We start from the raw sequence: 16782 nt of genomic DNA, 5'->3' as shown, positions 1-16782 counted from the left end.
ATTGGCTAGTTGTCTGTGATTGTAGTTTCAGTCTGTCTGCCCTCTGATCCCCTCTCAGTGCCTACCATCTTACTTGGGTTTCACCTACCTTGGACAGGGTTTCACTTACCTTGGACGTGGGGTCTCTCTTCACAGCTGCTCCAGCAGAGAGCAGCCGCTGCTCCTTACCTTGGACGCGGGGTAGCTCCTCCTGGCCACTGCCCCTGACCTCCAGCCCGGGGTAGCTCCTCTCGGCTAGTTATTAGAGCAATGTAAATTAAAATACTACTTCATGCATATTAGAATGACTTTTAAAAAGCTGGCAATACCAAGTGCTGACAAATATATGTGAAACTCATACACTGTTACTGAGAATGCAAAATGATACTGCCACTTTAGACACTGGCTGTTTATTATTTTTTCAACATAGAGTTAAACATATGCTTACAATATGACCCCAGAATTTCACTCTTAGTTGTTTAACCAAGAAAAAGGAAGGCTTGTCAATAAAACAAAAACAGGGCCATTACTGGCAGTCCAGGGGTTAAGACTCTGTGCCTCAATTCAGGGCGCACAGGTTCAATCCCTGGTTGGGGAACAGAAATCCCACATGCCACATGGTGGGGCCAAAAAAAAAAAAAGCATTAAAAAAAATTTTTTTTTTACACATAAATGTTCAAAGCAGCAGTATTTCTAATGGCCTTAACCTGGAAATAACCCGAGAGTTCATCATCTGGTAAATGGATAAATGTGGATAAACAAAATCCATATATTGCAGTATTTCAGTGATAAAAACATGGCTGAATCTCAAGAGCATCCTGCAGAAGGTAGCCAGTCCCAAAAGACTCAGCACCATGAATCCATCTATGTGATGTTACAGAATAGGCAGAACCATAGCCAGTGTGGCTCAGTGGGTGTGGACTGACTGCAGAGGACCCCAGGAAAACCTTTGGGGATGATGGAAATAGTCTGTGTTTTTCTGTGGGGTTTTTTTTTTTTTTTGGCCCTGCTGCGTGGCTTGTGAGATCCTAGTTTTCTAGTCAAGGATTGAACCCAGGCCCCCAGCAGTGAAAGCTCAGAGTGCCAACCACTAAACTGCCAGGAAATTCCCAAAATATTTTATATCTTAATTGTTGTGGGAGGTTATACAGCTCTATACATTTGCAAATGTATACATTCTAACTCATGGAAGTGTACACTTAAAGTGAGTAAATTTTATTGTATGCAATTGAACCTAAATAATATCGTTTTTAAAAAAAAAGATAGGAAGATACTGGTATCTTGAGACAAAAGTCAGAAAGACAAGAGTGGAAGGAATTCTGTTTTCTTCTGTATGGTTAGTGCTTATCCTCTGTTTATCCTCCCTACCAATCCGTTCCATCTTCCACCGGATGGAAGTTCATGAACAAATGGATAGCAAGTGGCATTTCCAGCTGGGCCAGATCAAGTCTGACAGCAAAGTTTGGAGGTTAATATTGGTCCAAAACTGACTCAAAGAAAAGGTCAGAACCAGGTGGGACTTTCTCATCAATAGCACCCACTTTTTTGCCCATTACAATGGTTTGAATTCTCAGATGCTCATTTGGCACACTGTTCTGTGTAAACATGTTACTAGGCAATCGGGGCAAAGGCAGGGGTGGTTAGAGGAGGAGGCAGTTCGTGTACGATTGCCCTTTTAAAAATACTTTTTGTCCGTGCTGGGTCTTGGTTGCTGTAGTTGTGGTACGTCATGTGGGATCTTGTTCCCGGACCAGGAATCAAACCTGCATCCCTGCATTGCCAGGTGGATTCTTAACCACTGGACAATGACCAGGGAAGTCCCACGATTGCCTTATTTTAGGTGAGATGTTACTTTGTTGGATGGCACTAAATGCCCACAGCACTTCTAGTCATGGAGTCACTAAAACCATGGCTGCACGTCGTCAGGGGCCTTGGGTTGCAGGGAAAAATGTAAGCAGCTGGGTAGATAATGGCAGCTCTGTGATTGAATCAAGAGTGCAGAGACTTGGATTCAGGAAGCCTGTCTTCAAATTTGATCTCTGCCGCTTACTAGCTCTGCAGTCTTCAGTGTGACTTGGTCCCTCCGAGGCTGGGTTTCCTCATCTGAGCAGCGGGTTGGCTGGACTAGATGCCCACCCACCCAGTGGTTCTTGACTGCAGTGAAGGGTGGTACGATGTTAGGGCTGCTGATGGGCTCTGGAGTACTTGGTAACTGAGAAACCAAAGTTTACGTGGCTCCATTTTGTGGTGTTACAGGTTCAGCTTGTGGGTTTAGACGAAGAGAGTTCAGAGTTTATCTGCCGGAACACCTTCGACCACCCGTACCCCACCACCAAGCTCATGTGGATCCCTGACACGAAAGGCGTGTATCCAGACCTGCTGGCGACGAGCGGCGACTATCTCCGCGTGTGGAGGGTGAGCAGGCGCTCGACTGGCCTCGGGTGGCAGCTGTGGACTCACAGAGAGCAGGTCGGGGCTGGAGGCCGGGTCACTGCAGCCAGGAGAAGCAAGTGGTAGCAGTGTGGACTGAGCTTGTTGGGCTCAGCAGATGTCCTGGTCAGTCTGGCCCAGATTTCCTTGAAGTCCGGCTGCAGTCTGCCCTGGAAACTCGGGGCTAGGTGAATGTGCTATAAGGACGAGAGCCTTCTGTGGGGGTGGGGACACCAGCGGCCTCTTATTCTGCTCGCAGCCGGGATATTTTTGAATACATTGAACGAAATCCTGGGCCACTGGTTCTGTTGCAGCGTGGGAGTGGACGGTGGGCCTCGCCTCTCCTCAGCTGAGCCGTCACCGCAGCCTCTCCTGTAGCTGGAGGTGTAGCACCCGGCCAGGCGGGTACAGATACTGATTTGGGCAGGAGGAGAAGACCTCTTGTCTTAGAAGGATTTGGGGGTGAAAATTTGGAAAACAGCTGGGCAGAGGAGAAAGCTTGGAAAGAAGTACCATTCAAGTCATTCCTCTGGGCTGTATATTCTTCATGATAAAACTGTCTCCACACGTCTTAACATTTACTAAGGTATCATCTGAAAGAGGCTTGGAAGATTTTTTGTGAAGCTAAGACTGGCTGAGTTTGTAAAAATTATTCTTCCTTCAGGTTGGCGAAACAGAGACCAGGTTGGAATGTTTGCTGAACAATAACAAGAACTCGGATTTCTGTGCTCCTCTGACTTCCTTTGACTGGAATGAGGTGGATCCTTATCTTTTAGGTAAGGAGCCGGGGTGGGGGGTATCCCGGTGTGAGGAAGCAGAGATACGTGTTCTCAGCTGTCACACCGGGCCTTGAGGTACATGCAGCCTCCTAACGGGGGTGAATGGGAAAGAGGCTAAATAAGGAATGTGGTTATTAATTCCTTCCGTGGAGTCGAGCTTCCCACATGTGCAAGTCTCATCTCTCCAGGCAGAGGCTGAGGCCCTGGGGTGAGGATTGAGTCCATGATGCTTGCGTTCTCCTGGTACCCTCCCTGTACTCAGGAAGTGCTGTCTGTCTGCAGCTCAACAGATGAATGGGCACAAGGAGAGGGGCTGGCACGGGACCTCAACCCCGGCAGCCGCTGACCCACACTGCTGGTTTGCAGGTACCTCTAGCATCGACACAACGTGTACCATCTGGGGGCTGGAGACCGGGCAGGTGTTGGGGCGAGTGAATCTCGTGTCTGGCCACGTGAAGACCCAGCTCATCGCCCATGACAAAGAGGTACTGATGCTGCTCTGCAGGTGCTTTCTCTGCCTTAGTGTGAGGTCAGGCCGTTGTCTTCCTTTTTTGCAAGTGACGTGGAAGATATAATGCTGATGTCTTCTCATCTAAATTGAAAACAGTAATATGTCAAAACAGTGGAAAACAGTATGACATGAGTGCATTTTTGTTGACTCATATAAACAACTTATTCTGTAGTCTGTTGTTTTTCTTTTTGTGCCAGAAATTGCTGGTTTTTAATAACAGACTCTCTTAGAGGCAAACTTGGACCTGATGTGATTAAAAAAATAATCTTATAATTTTAGAGTAACACTTACCTTGAAATATATTTACTTTTTTGGGAGCAGGAAGGCAAGAAGAGGGGAGATTTCCTGGCAGACAAAACTAATTGATTAACTCTTCTGTAAATTTGTTTTATGAATTAGTATGTTCACTTAATACTTACATGTGTAATACTATTTGGAATTGAATATGGTTAACTTTGATGGTGATGTTTCTCCTATGTGTATTTGAAGAGCTAAAGGGAGCGAGCTCTAATTGTATTTACAGAGCCTTCTTCTGAGTGATTTTGTAAAATGGTCATAAATCTTTTAACTCCCAGAGCCACCACGTGCTGGTCATCCCACCAGGGAAATCACAGGATGTCTCCTGTGGGTAGTGTTTCCTTTTCTCTCCAACTCCTGCGCAGCGAGGAGTGTTAATGTCTGTACAGATTAAAAGGATGCCTAGACATTAGGTGAGAGCTGTGAGGTTGTCCACAGAAGTTGGTGACCAGGCTATCATTCTTAGTGAGAGGTTGTTCTTCAGCTTTCTGTGCTCCCAGCGCCGAGATCTGTTAAAGTCTGCTTGACTCGGTCACCATGAAACAAGGGGCAGAGGAGGAGTGTGACCTGCCGGGAACACCAGTAAGCGCGTCCTGGCACCCAGTGGAGCAAGTTGCTACATTTTGGTTCTGTGACACTTAGCCTGTCGTTCTCTGTCAGGGTCCAACCTGGAAAACTAGAGCTACTCCGCATGTTTAACCTGAGGGGATTTAATGAGGAGATGGCTCACACAGATGATGGTAAAGCTGAGGAGCCACACTGGCCCCAGTGAGGTCATCTGGTCAAGAGGAACAGCGAGTTTAACAGCCAGCAGGCCCTGAACCAACACCCTGGCCTCAAAGAAATGAACCTCAGGGTGGTTGTCCAGAGAGAAACATGACACCTCCCAGCACCTTTGGTTTTTCTCCGTGCGGATCTCTGTTGAAGTAAAGACTTGCTCGGAGGTTCTCGTTGCTGCTGGCGGGTTGGTGCAGAGGAGGGTAGCGTGTGTCTGGGAGTTGTCACCCTCTCTTGGCTTCTGATGGAATATGTGGGTGGAACCGGGAGGAAGGAGCAGTCAGAGTGGCTTTACATGCTTGGCTGTGCTGCCTGTGGGCACCTTACCGCTCAGTGATGCTGCCGTGGCGTCCCTGTCCCTGGGAGTTAGAGCGCCAGCTGTGGGTGCACGTGTGGATAAACGTGCCCCAGCCCTGGTGCAGCTGGCCAGTGCTGGCCAGTGCCTGGGTCTGTCGGGTCTTGGAATGGCAGCCTACCTTCCTGTTGAACCATTCCTTGTTCCCACCATAGAGAGAGAAGTGCAATTTCTTCATTGTCAGCCAGAGGAAGGGCAATTTATGATGTTGATTAGAAACAGATGCTTGTTTGTCGGTGTCCCCCAGAAGGTAGAACCTCAGGAAGGCTGGAGTCACAGTGTGAGGGACAGGTTCCACTCATGTCTCCCCAGAAGTCAGCTCTTACAGTCCTTGGCCCCAGGAGATGGGTTTTGTTTGGCATTTTTGTTTTTCTTTGTTCAGCATTTTGTTTTTCTTTTTCTCTCTCTCCGCTTGTCTGGCTCTGGCTTTGTCGGTCTCTCTTTGTCCCTTTCTTTCTCTGAAACCCTCTGTTGCTCTCTGTCTGTTTTCTCAGAGACGTTAGTGCAATACAAAGTTTGCAGCAGGTAATAAATGCAGAAGACAATAATTCAAAACCTAAGTTGATACACTTACAAACACAAACCAACTAGGAGAAGAAACAGCATTTCCTAGGAGAGCAATATTAACTCTCTTTGTAAATAAAGGAATACCCGAGCCTCCCGTGATTCAGAGTGGCTCTTACCTCTTTCTTGCACATGGGTCTCAGGTCCAGGTTTCACAGCAGAACTGTGGTCAGAGGAGGGCCACTTCCACCTCTCCAATCGATGACCTCAGCCTTGATGTGGTCATGGATCTGCTCTGATTGTACGTACATGAAAGCCATGAGGGCCAGGAAATAAATGTCTCAGTCTCCTAACAGGGTGGCGGGAGATAGCCACTGGTTCTGGCTTCATTGAGCCTGTCCAGGCCGACCAGGTAGAATACTTGCTGAGTTATTTGTGCTCTGTTGGTCAGCAGGGTATGTGCTGTGTTATCACGGGAGGTGGAGGAAGAATACTTGGAAGGCAGCAAGTGAGAGGAAGCCTACGGGCTTCCACCGTAGGATGGTCGTCACTCTGTGGGTAATCATTGGTGTCAGCACTCTCGGTTTCCAGTCCTCACAGGTGCAGTGTGGCTTTATTTATCTCCTTCCAAGTCCTGAGTAGGGGTTTAGATGAACCAGCGGACAGTAGGTTTCCCTGTGACATGAAAAGGAGGTAACTGACCTGAATCTGACTGTTGCTTCTTACTCACCAACAGGTCTATGACATTGCATTTAGCCGGGCGGGGGGCGGCAGGGACATGTTCGCCTCCGTGGGTGCCGATGGCTCGGTGCGGATGTTTGACCTCCGTCACCTAGAACACAGCACCATCATTTACGAAGACCCACAGCATCACCCACTGCTGCGCCTCTGCTGGAACAAGCAGGACCCCAACTATCTGGCCACCATGGCCATGGATGGAATGGAGGTGAGAACCCCACTTCAGGCTAACCTAGGCCCTGCCACTCCGCTCCAGCCCAGCTTTGTGGATCCAGGAAAGCGGTTCTCAGCTGACGGCAGTTTTCTCCCCAGAGGATTTTTGGATCCACTTGGAGACGTTTTGGATTGTCCAAGCTTCAGAGGGGGTGGGGGTGCAGGAAGGGGTGGTGCTCCTAGTGTCTGGGAGTTAGGGGCCTGTGGTGCCCAGGACCACTCCCCACAACACACAGCACAGCGTTATCCCACCCCAATGTCGGTAGTGCCGAAACTGAGAAAACCTGATCTAGAATAAGGGTGTGTGTCAAGAACTTGAAGTACGTAGAGAGCTGGACTCTGAGCCGAGAACATCAGTATCTAAAAAGTCAACCATATCATTCATGCTTCTGGTGCCGAGTAGACGAACAGGCAGTTTTCCCTCTGTCGTCTGGGCAGAGTCTTCCAGCCTTAGTGAGTAGACGGGGAAATGGCCACTGTGTAGCCTGTTGTTTCATAGAAGCAGTCAGCTGTGGGTGCACATGATGCCGTGATGAATTGTGTTCTGAGGAAGCCAGTACCTTTCGGAGTTTGCTTTGGGGTTCGGGGGAGAGGGCTCTCATCTGCCCAGCTGAGCAGGCACACAGTTCTGAGTACACGCACCTAATGGCACGTGGTGGACTATCCACGTTCGTGTTACCTGCCCCTCCGCCTCCCCTGCAGCCTAGAAGCCCCATGTGGCTTATGATACAGACTATAAATGACCTGTGCCTTTGTTTCCTTTTTCCTCAATCATAGTTACTTTGGGGACCCCTCTGTCTCTGAGTCTTTTAAGTCTACAGATGAACAAGTTATATGTACACTTTTTTTTCCCCTCGTGTAGTATCTTGTTTTTTCTTTTTTCCTGTCACCCACCGGGGTTTCTTGTTCTTTCTGCAGGTAGTGATTCTGGACGTCCGAGTTCCCTGCACGCCTGTCGCCAGGTTAAACAACCACCGAGCATGCGTCAATGGCATTGCGTGGGCCCCACACTCATCCTGCCACATCTGTACTGCAGGTAATTACTGGAGGCGGGTGATGGGAAGGGAGGGGAGGGGAGGTTTTCCTCTGGTCTCCTTAGCATTGTAATCCTCACTCTATCCCAAGGAAGGTTTGAGAGATTTACACAGAGTGATGCCACTGAGAACCTCCCTACACTAGCAGAGCTGAAACAGTCTGAACTCCCAGATGATCTTACACCCTCAGTGATACCAGAGAACCTGTATACTGTCTACATCGTATACACTTACAGGCTTGTGTTGCCCGCTGTGTGCCCCTAGAATCCTGGCTTGCACAGGAGGTGCATCCAGGAATATGAGAAGGGGCAGTCTCCTTGGCTGTAACCTCTGCCCCGCCGCCCCCCGCCCCTGCACTGAGCTCTGGGTGCCTTGACGGGCCCTGCAGAACCTGACTGGATCTGCAGCATGTCGTGTGTAGTTTCCATTTCACCGTCTGCTAAACCCCAAGAGTACCCCTTAAAAAATGTGCTGGCCGTCAGAGTTCTTTTATCATAGAAATAATGTCTGGTATCAAAAATTAAACAACACTGAAACAGGCAGAGGTGTATGAAACAGGAGGATGAAAGGCATCTTCTCTCCTTCCTTTCCCGTTTCCACCTTAGCAATGTAGTTTGGTGGTTTGGGGCCAATTCAGCGTGAATTTGAAAGCATGAAGCTTTTCCTGTGGGGGCCCTGCTCATGCCTGTCCATGTTGAGGAGCAGCCAGAGGCCCAGGCCCACCCACTTCCTCCGAGCCTTGCTGTGGCCTGCCTTCTTCACTGTGGCCCTCGCTGATGTATGCATGTCCATAGCATGGGGGAAAATCCCATTAAATAACTGAATCATCAGAGAGGGATCTTTAACGACTCGGGTACTTTAAGTGGCTGAAGATGCCATGTGTGGGATCCCATCCCAGCTTTCTTCCCTGATGTCCACCTCAGAGGAGATGAGGTGTCGGTCTGAGTCCCTCTGCCATCCCCGCTCTGCTGTGGTGAACGGGCCCTGAGACGCAGAGGTGGAGGGCTCTGCCCTTCCCTGGCGCGGAGCTCTGTGGCGCAGGGCACCTGCCTTAACGTTTCCTCATCATTAAAACCTCCCTCCGTGGGGTCTGGGTGAGTGAGTGCTCTGTAAAGTGTGCCTCTGCCTGATGCAGGGCTCGTGACCCTCACTGCCTGAGTGGTGACTTGCCTGCCGGCTCTCTGTGTCCCCAGCGGATGACCATCAGGCCCTCATCTGGGATATCCAGCAGATGCCCCGGGCCATCGAGGACCCGATCCTGGCCTACACAGCCGAGGGGGAGATCAACAACGTGCAGTGGGCGTCGACCCAGCCTGACTGGATCGCCATCTGCTACAACAACTGCCTGGAGATACTCAGAGTGTAGAGTCAGTGGCGCTGTGCCCGCGGCGGGGCTCATGTGGCGCCTGCCCCTGCCCCACCCCCGGAGTGAGAAGACGCGCGTTTCCGGTGGCCAGTACGTCTGTCATTGCTTTGCACCCGCTGTTAGCAGAAACTGCTCCAAAGTCCCCGGCCAGCTGCCCACCGCTCGCTGTGCCGGACTCAGCGCCGCGTGGCGCCTCCTCAGCCCAGGGCTGAGTGTTTCGATTTCTCTCTCCTTTCCTCATCTCCTTTGGTTCTGCTATTAAAAATTTCTGTATATCTGTTTGTCAGCCGTCATGTTAATGAGCTCTGTGGGCAGCGGCTATGTCTGTATTCGTCTGTCGCAGATGTCTCTGTCTGCCCAAGATAGCAGTCTGGGTCCTTGTCCATGTGAGCACTTCCTGGGAACAAACACCAGTTTGCAACTGTCTTTCTTCATGTTATCCATGTCTCTTAACAAATTTCAACTTTGTATATTTTTTAATCTATCAGGCTAATTTTTTAACGAAAGGAATTTTACTCCCTGGCCTCTTCCTTGGTTTTATCGCCCTCCCTGTTGACACCTTCCTCTCTTCCCTCCCTGCCTGGATCTGGCCTCAGGCCCCTGACCCTCCGAGCAGTTTGCCTTCTTGAATCACTGCCTGGGTGGAACCTACCTGACTGGGAGTCCCAAACCTCCTCGGTGCTCTGAAGTCGGCCGGCTCATGCCTTTCCTTGGCCTGGCTCTTGCCGAGGGCATTCTGAGCTCCAGAATAGACGTGCGACCCCTGCTCTTACTCCCTCAAGTACATACGCCTGTCCAGCCCCCCAGGACGTACTGAGCTAGCCAGGCTAATGGGGGTGCCTGACTCCCGGGGCACGGTGGCAGGAAGGCTGAGCTTAGAGTATGTTTCGGTCCACAGTTTAAGAGTCTGTTTTTCTCTCCAAATATAAACCCCCAACCATTCTCTTTCATGTCTTGAACAATAGACAGGAATGATGTAGCAGCTGAACTTCAGTATCTCTGTCTGTCTAGTTCACTGTGACTGGTGGTACGTTGGCCACTCTCCCACTAGAGAGGAGAGAAAGCCCTCCTTGGCAGGTGCCCAGTCTGAGTGTCCATCCCAAACAAGATCTCTAGAGTGTGGGAGATGGTCAGCTCTTGCAGAGGATGGATTCAGGCAGGGGTGATCCCAGGCCATCGATTAAACAGAGAGCAAGAGAAGCTTCAGAGACCCAGGGCCAGCCAGTTCAGAGCCCCATGAACCCATCAGCCGCTCTGCCCTGAGTTTTGGTTCTGAGCAGTATTGGATATGGAGGCAGCGGGTGTCCATTTCTGTTAGATGAACGAGTTCCAGGGAGGGGTCTTGTGTGTAACTCTGGTGGTAGGCGAGTCCTTGGGTGGGCAGAGTTTGGGATGTGCCCAGAGTCTGGGGGGAGTCTGGTTTGCCGCGTTCTGCCAAGTGCCCGAAGGTTTCTGAGACCCTCTGAGTTGAGCAGCTGGGAGTGGAGAGTAGCAGGCCTTGGCGCCAAAGATCTTGTCCACTGGGGCTCTCGCCTGCCCTTGAGAAACAAAGCAGCTAGCTTTGTGTTTCTGGGCCCTTAAAGTCTCTTGGTTGAGTCTCCCTTTTCAGAAGCAGATGGATTGGTATCCCCAAAGTCATAGCTCTTTGCTTTCATACATGGGGGCTTGTCCCAAAGAAAAAGCCTCTTTTTTCCTTTTCAGTCAGGGTATTTCCCCTTCCACCTTTATTCTTGCTTCTGATTTGGGGGCTCTCCAACTGGCTGTCTGCTTGGCCAGTCCTCCTGCGTTTACCGCCAGCTTTGCCCTGCATCATTTTTGGACATGTGACACGAACCAGTTCTTGGTCAGAACCCTCCTCTGCTTGTTATTGTGTTTGATGGTTCCAGGGTCCTTCCCTCAAGGGTAGCAAGGCTAAGTTGAATGTCGCTGGCTCTGGGAGGCCGTCAGTTCCTTCCTGTGGAAAGGGTCTTGAAATGGAGTCTAGTGGGAGAGGTCATTCGGGGGACAGGGCTTAACTCCACTGAGTTCTGAGTTAAGAGCCCTTCCCTGATCTGCACTTTTGTGGTCTGAGTGGTGAGGAGATTTGTCACCTGGAACTTGAAAGCATCCTGGAGAGAAAAGTTAGTTACTAGGAATGAGAATATTTTGGACAAAGTTGCTATTTACCGTGGAAACCAACAACTTTTGATTTTTTTTTTTTTCCTTTTTTTCCTTTGCCCTGTGGACTCCCAGCCCTGTCACTCTCCTTAGGCCCTGAGGTGTGGTCCTCTTCCTCCCAACATCCCACCTGGGCCCAGGTGAGACTCTGCAGCTCACCTGGGGGGAGAGAGACGCACACACGCAGTAGCTGGGATGCTAGAATGTTGAAGGCTCCCTCTCCTTCCCTTCATGCCCTGAACCCGATGGCCTCAGGGCTGAGGAGGGGATTTCTGTAGTCTCAGGATTTAGAAAGCCTCTTAGTCAGCCACGCTCCGGGAAGCAGAGATCTGCTGTAGTTTCAAAAGCAAGTGTTGGTTTAATTTGTTTAGGTTCTCAGAATGCCAGCTGGAGAGAAGAGGTGGGAGGCGCTGCCTCTCTCCTCCTTGGACGTGAGAGGAGCCCTGGGAGGCTGTGCAGGCACCTCTTGGCTCTGGCTCTCCCGGCTGTCGCGCTTTGACGTGGTCTTGGACCCCTGAGCCACAGCCGCCTTTGTTTTTCTTGTCCTTCCTGAGGGGAGGCAGCTGCTGAATATGTCAGGCTTCAGGCTCCCCGTCAGAGAGTTGGCAAAAGTCCTTTGAAAGCGTGAGTGTTTACACCCAGGGGAATCGGAAGCCTTTCTTTCCAGGAAGGAACTAGGCGCACGATGAGGACTTGAAGAGAGAAGATGTTTGATGATCAGGGGAGAATCTCTTATCAGAACCAGGATTGGCTCTCAGAGTACTGGTTAAGATTTGAGAAGAAACAGAAAAAAAACTGAGACTCCAAGTTTTTGATGACAGGTGTGGCTGGTATGGCTGAAATTTTAGGAGGAGATTGAGGATAGGGGAGGAAATCAGTGATGATGAAGAAGAACGTATTCGAGGGCGGTACAGGTCTGAGGTGAGGAAGCAGGCAGACTGTCATGTGGCCGTGGGGTGAGACTGCTCTCGGGCTGTGTCAGCCTTCCAAGGACCATTCAGCGGTGTCTGTGATGCTGGGGACAGGGTGACAGGGGGACCCCTTCCTGCTGCATTTCAACCCTGTTGCTGTTTGGTGGCAGAAATCTGCAGGAGTTGAGAGCCCCTCAGTCCTTCCAGACCATGGCTCTGCTTGGTCGTAGGTTTGTAGACGGCAGAAGCGGAGGTTGCAAGGTCATAGCGACTCCCCACCCTGCTGTCCTCTTTCTCTTCCTCTTACCTCTCCACCCTTTGCCCCTGTAGATCTCTCTTCCTGCTGCAGCCTGGGCCTTGAATTCCCAGCCTGCGACATATGTAGGAGCTTCACAGTCTGCCAGCTATGGGAGGCCCGCCTAGTATCTTCCCTCCGCCGTCCCCAGGTCCTTTGACTGCCCGGCTTAGGGGAAGGGAGACCATTAAAGCAGAAGCCCCAGAGCGGACTCTGCCCTTTCCTGTCTGTGCTCCGGGATAAGCAAGGAAGGTCATGCTAGTCACTTCAGTTGGGTTTTCCCTGGGAGGAGCTGAGCCGGGCAGTCAACTGCGACCCCTGGGCCAGGCTCTCCAAGAAGGGTCGTCCCTGCACTGGCTGGGCCAGCTACTCAGTGTTGCAGAGCCTCGCCCTCTTTTCCCACCATGTCATTGCTGCTAATGGTCAAGGTCAAATATATGGCCACATGGAATGGGCCAGGTCCTCTCAGGCTCCTTTGTGGATGTGATTTTTTTTTTAAGAATGGAAACATGCAGGTGCCTTCCCGAGAGGCTTGGACTGGTGTCTCCAACCAGAAACAGATAAGCTAATCAGAGTATGAACTCAAGAGGAGGGATGTCAGCAGACTGTGTAACAGCTGGAAAACGTCCACGTACTGGCCTTTAGGACAACCCAGGGGATCAGAACTCAGGATCCCTGCTCTTTAAAAGAATGTTCTCACCTTGGGTTGATAATGCAGTGTGTTATGAAACTTGTGGAGCTAAAGCTTGGACTTGCTGGAGTCGAAGATGGATCATTTGATGTGGTTCCTGTGTATGTGATGACCCCTGTCAGTGACCTTCCAGCCTTCCTCCCCGAGCGTAAATTTGTAGCATGATTGTACAAATCTCTCTGTAGAAAATGGAGGTTTCTTGTTCTCTGAAGTGTTAAGCTGTAGCCAATCAGTTTCTGTCCCCTTTAGCCTAGTGTGTCCGAACTTAATTTCTCGCTATGTATTTAAACTTTTCCTCTGTATCATAGGTTTTGTGGCATCCCACGGTCAGGTGGAGAGGAAGCTGCCCCTTACAGAACTGTACTGTAACCATTTTTTAAAGAAACATTATTTTCACAGGACTGATTATACACAGGGCTTGTAAAAAAATTTTTAACACTGTGCTGTGAAGCCACGCTGGTAAATCTCCATTGAAGGCTACTTCAAAGGCACCTGAAAGTGGAGTGTTATATCTATGACTTTATTTCTTGCTTCCTAAGTATATTAAACCTAATTTTCACCCTTTCATTCTGTTTCAGCCTCCTGTATAAGAAGTACCGTATTTTCTGCCCATCATACTTTGTAATAAAACTTGAACATGTATAGACTGACTGAATTTCTTCTTGTGATAAATTAAGTTCTTCCCATTCTGCCATGGCGGTCACATTCCACAGACACTGGCCAGGGGATTAGACTCTACCTCAGCCCATCACACTATTGGATGGCCTAACTCATCACCTGTAACAAAACACAGAGCATGTACTGCCTGCCAGGGGCCCATGGTCCTCAGGTTGCTCGCAGGGGACCAGGAGAGACATCCATATAAACAAATACTGGCCACGTCCCATGTAGGGACTCAGGTTCAGGTTTCCTGGTGGCCCTGCGGAGGAGAGGATCGCCTGCGCCTGGGTGGGAGTCACGGGATCAGGGAAAACATGAGACAAATGCTTGAACTGGGTTTTGAAGACTGAGTTGGAGTTTTCTGGGTATAGAGAAAGGCATTTAAGGCAGAGAGAACATCCATGTACAGATCTAGAGAGGGTAGATTTCTCCCTCAGTCCAGTGGTTAAGACCTCACCTCCCAATGCAGAGGACACGGGTTCAGTCCCTAGTTGGGGAGCTAAGATCCCGCATGCCTCCTGGCCAAAAAAAACCAAAACATGAACCAGAAGCAATATTGTAGCAAATTCAAAAAGACTTTAAAAACTGTCTACATCAAAAAAATTTGCAGTTGCTGGAGGGGAGGGATGGTTAGGGAATTTGGGATGGTCATGTACACACTGCTGTATTTAAAATGGATAACTGACAAGGACCTATCATAGAGCACATGGAACTCTGCCCAATGTTGGGTGGCAGCCTGGATGGGAGAAGGGTTTAGGGGAGAATGGATACATCTATATGTATGACTCAGTCCCTTTGCTGTACATCTGCAACTATCACAACATTATTAATTGGCTATACCTCAATACAAAGTAAAAAGTTCAAAAAATAAAACCTAAAAAGTAAATGTTAAGGTACAGACATGTATGAAGGGTTATGTGAACACGCAGAGGAGGGCATCTGAGCCCAAATGGAGAATTTGGAGAGCTTTCCTCTGGCGGGAAATGATGCCTAAGCTATAAATCTTGAAGGAAAGACAAAAACTAGCCAGAAGTAAGATTGAACAGCAAAGACACGGGTTTGTGGTTAATACAAGAATTGGAAGAAGCAATCTGGTATTTCTACATAAACTGCAAAGTACAGGGAGGAGAGTGCCTAGCCCCAAGGAGCTTCAATAAAAAAAGAAATGGAACAATTCATAAGTGTACTATGGGTTTCCCTGATAGCTCGGTTGGTAAAGAATCCGCCTGCAATGCAGGAGACCCTGGTTTGATTCCTGGGTCTGGAAGTTACGCTGGAGAAGGGATAGGCTACCCATTCTAGTATTCTTGGGCTTCCCTTGTGGCTCAGCTGGTAAAGAATCTGCCTGCAATGCAGAAGACCTGGGCTTGATCCCTGGCTTGGGAAGATCCCCTGGAAAAGGGAAAGGCTACCCACTCCAGTATTCTGGCCTGGAGAATTCCATGGACTTTATAGTTCATGGGGTCGCAAAGAGTCGGACATAACTGAGCGACTTTGACTTTCACATAAATGTACTATTAATTATAGCTAAAAATTCAAAGAAGAACTCAAGATCGCTTTACCTGAGGTGGTGACAGCTGAACTGGGTCTTGAAGCATGATAAAGATCTTACCAGCAAGATAGTGATGTCACTCCAAGCAGAAAGGAGCAAAGAAGTGGTAACTTCTATTCAGAGTACAGTGAGTAACCGCCTCTGACCTGACTCTAGTGTCGGGGCATGAGACCAGAAAAATGAGTAGATCTGAGTTTATGGAGATTTTATATAATAATAACAAAGTCTATACCTGTGTATTTTATCCATTATCCCATTTAATCCTAGCAAGGCTATTCTGGCCTCCCTGATGACTCAGTGGTAAAGAATCTGCCAGCCAATGCAGGAAGCTCGGGTTCCATTCCTGGGTAGGGAAGATCCCCTGAAGAAAGAAATGGCAGCCTGCTATAATATTCTTGCCTGGGAAATCCCATGGACAGAGGAGCCTGGTGGGCTATATATAGTCCACGCCATGGCAGAAGAGTCAGACACAACCTTGAGACTAAATAACAACAAGGCTATTTACAGGTCAGGAAATTGAAATACAGGAAATAAAGGAGCTTGCTCAAGGTTACACTAGTAATAAAACAGCCGGGGTTTGAACCCACCAGTTCAAACCAGAGGCCACAGGCTTAAGCTGTTTAACACACCAAGTCCTTTGGATTTAACCTTACCAGCCTGGGGAGCCACTGGAAAGTTGTTCACGGTCGCTGTCTTTGTTTATTCTACCTTCTCTTCCTAATGGCCTCAGTTTTCCCTTCTGGGAGAGAAGAGGGAAAACGCAGAGGGGAATTTGGCTCTTGAAAATTCTTCTGATTTTCCTCCCTCTCCAGGATGGCAAGCATCAGTTACTTTTAGGGACTTTGTCACTATGGTCATCTCTGCTATTTACGTAAGACTTTATTACTTTAAGGGCTTCCCTGGTGGCTCAGATGGTAAAGAATCCTTCTGCAATGTAGGAGACCCACGTTTGATCCCTGGGTCGGGAAGATCCCCCTGGAGAAGAGAATGGCTACCCACTCCAGTATTCTTGCCTGGGAAATCCCATGAACAGAGGACCCTGGCGGGCTGTATAGTCCATAGGGTCGCAAAGAATCGAACATGACTGAGCGACTAACACTTTCACTTTATTACTTTAAAGCTCTAAGGGCTTACTTTGCGTTTTCAACCCTCCTACGTTGGTAAAGCAAGTAATAGCATCCTTATTTACAGATAGTGAAGAGGAAGTTCAGAGAGACTAAATGACTGGGCAGATCACATCTCTGTAAAGTGAAGTGACTGAACTATCTCTTTGCAACAACAATACATTTATCATTATAGACCTGCTCAGAGTTGGGAAGCTATTCTGAAGCCGAATCAATTTCATAACCCAGATACGTCTCTAGTAGATCACTGTGGGACGTAAAGTCCGCCGCTCCCCAGGCAACCGAAGGGATTGAGTACAGGGTTGCCTCACGTAGGTCTGGGGTTTGCTCAGCGGGTACAGAAAAGCACGTACCAAGCTGCGGAACGGCTTTTGCGGGCGGTGGGGACGCGTTTTTGGGTCGGACCAGG

General features: G+C 49.2%; 1 protein-coding gene across 1 annotated transcript in view; it reads left to right on the top strand.

Annotated features, from left to right (window-relative positions):
• DCAF7 (DDB1 and CUL4 associated factor 7) overlaps positions 1-13679 on the top strand; it is a 29841-nt gene extending 16162 nt beyond the window's left edge. The window contains exons 2-7 of the mRNA XM_006044123.4: positions 2236-2394; positions 3074-3185; positions 3555-3673; positions 6369-6578; positions 7502-7619; positions 8811-13679. Of these exons, the coding sequence (XP_006044185.1) occupies positions 2236-2394; positions 3074-3185; positions 3555-3673; positions 6369-6578; positions 7502-7619; positions 8811-8983 (891 nt within the window). The 3' untranslated portion in view covers positions 8984-13679. The remainder of the gene's footprint in view (positions 1-2235; positions 2395-3073; positions 3186-3554; positions 3674-6368; positions 6579-7501; positions 7620-8810) is intronic.
• Positions 13680-16782: the final 3103 nt, after the last annotated feature.

This window comes from Bubalus bubalis, chromosome 3, assembly GCF_019923935.1.
Source record: "Bubalus bubalis isolate 160015118507 breed Murrah chromosome 3, NDDB_SH_1, whole genome shotgun sequence".
Lineage (NCBI taxonomy): Eukaryota > Metazoa > Chordata > Mammalia > Artiodactyla > Bovidae > Bubalus > Bubalus bubalis.
The sequence above is the reverse complement of the archived record's forward strand: the minus strand, read 5'-3'. Positions and strand labels throughout refer to the sequence as shown.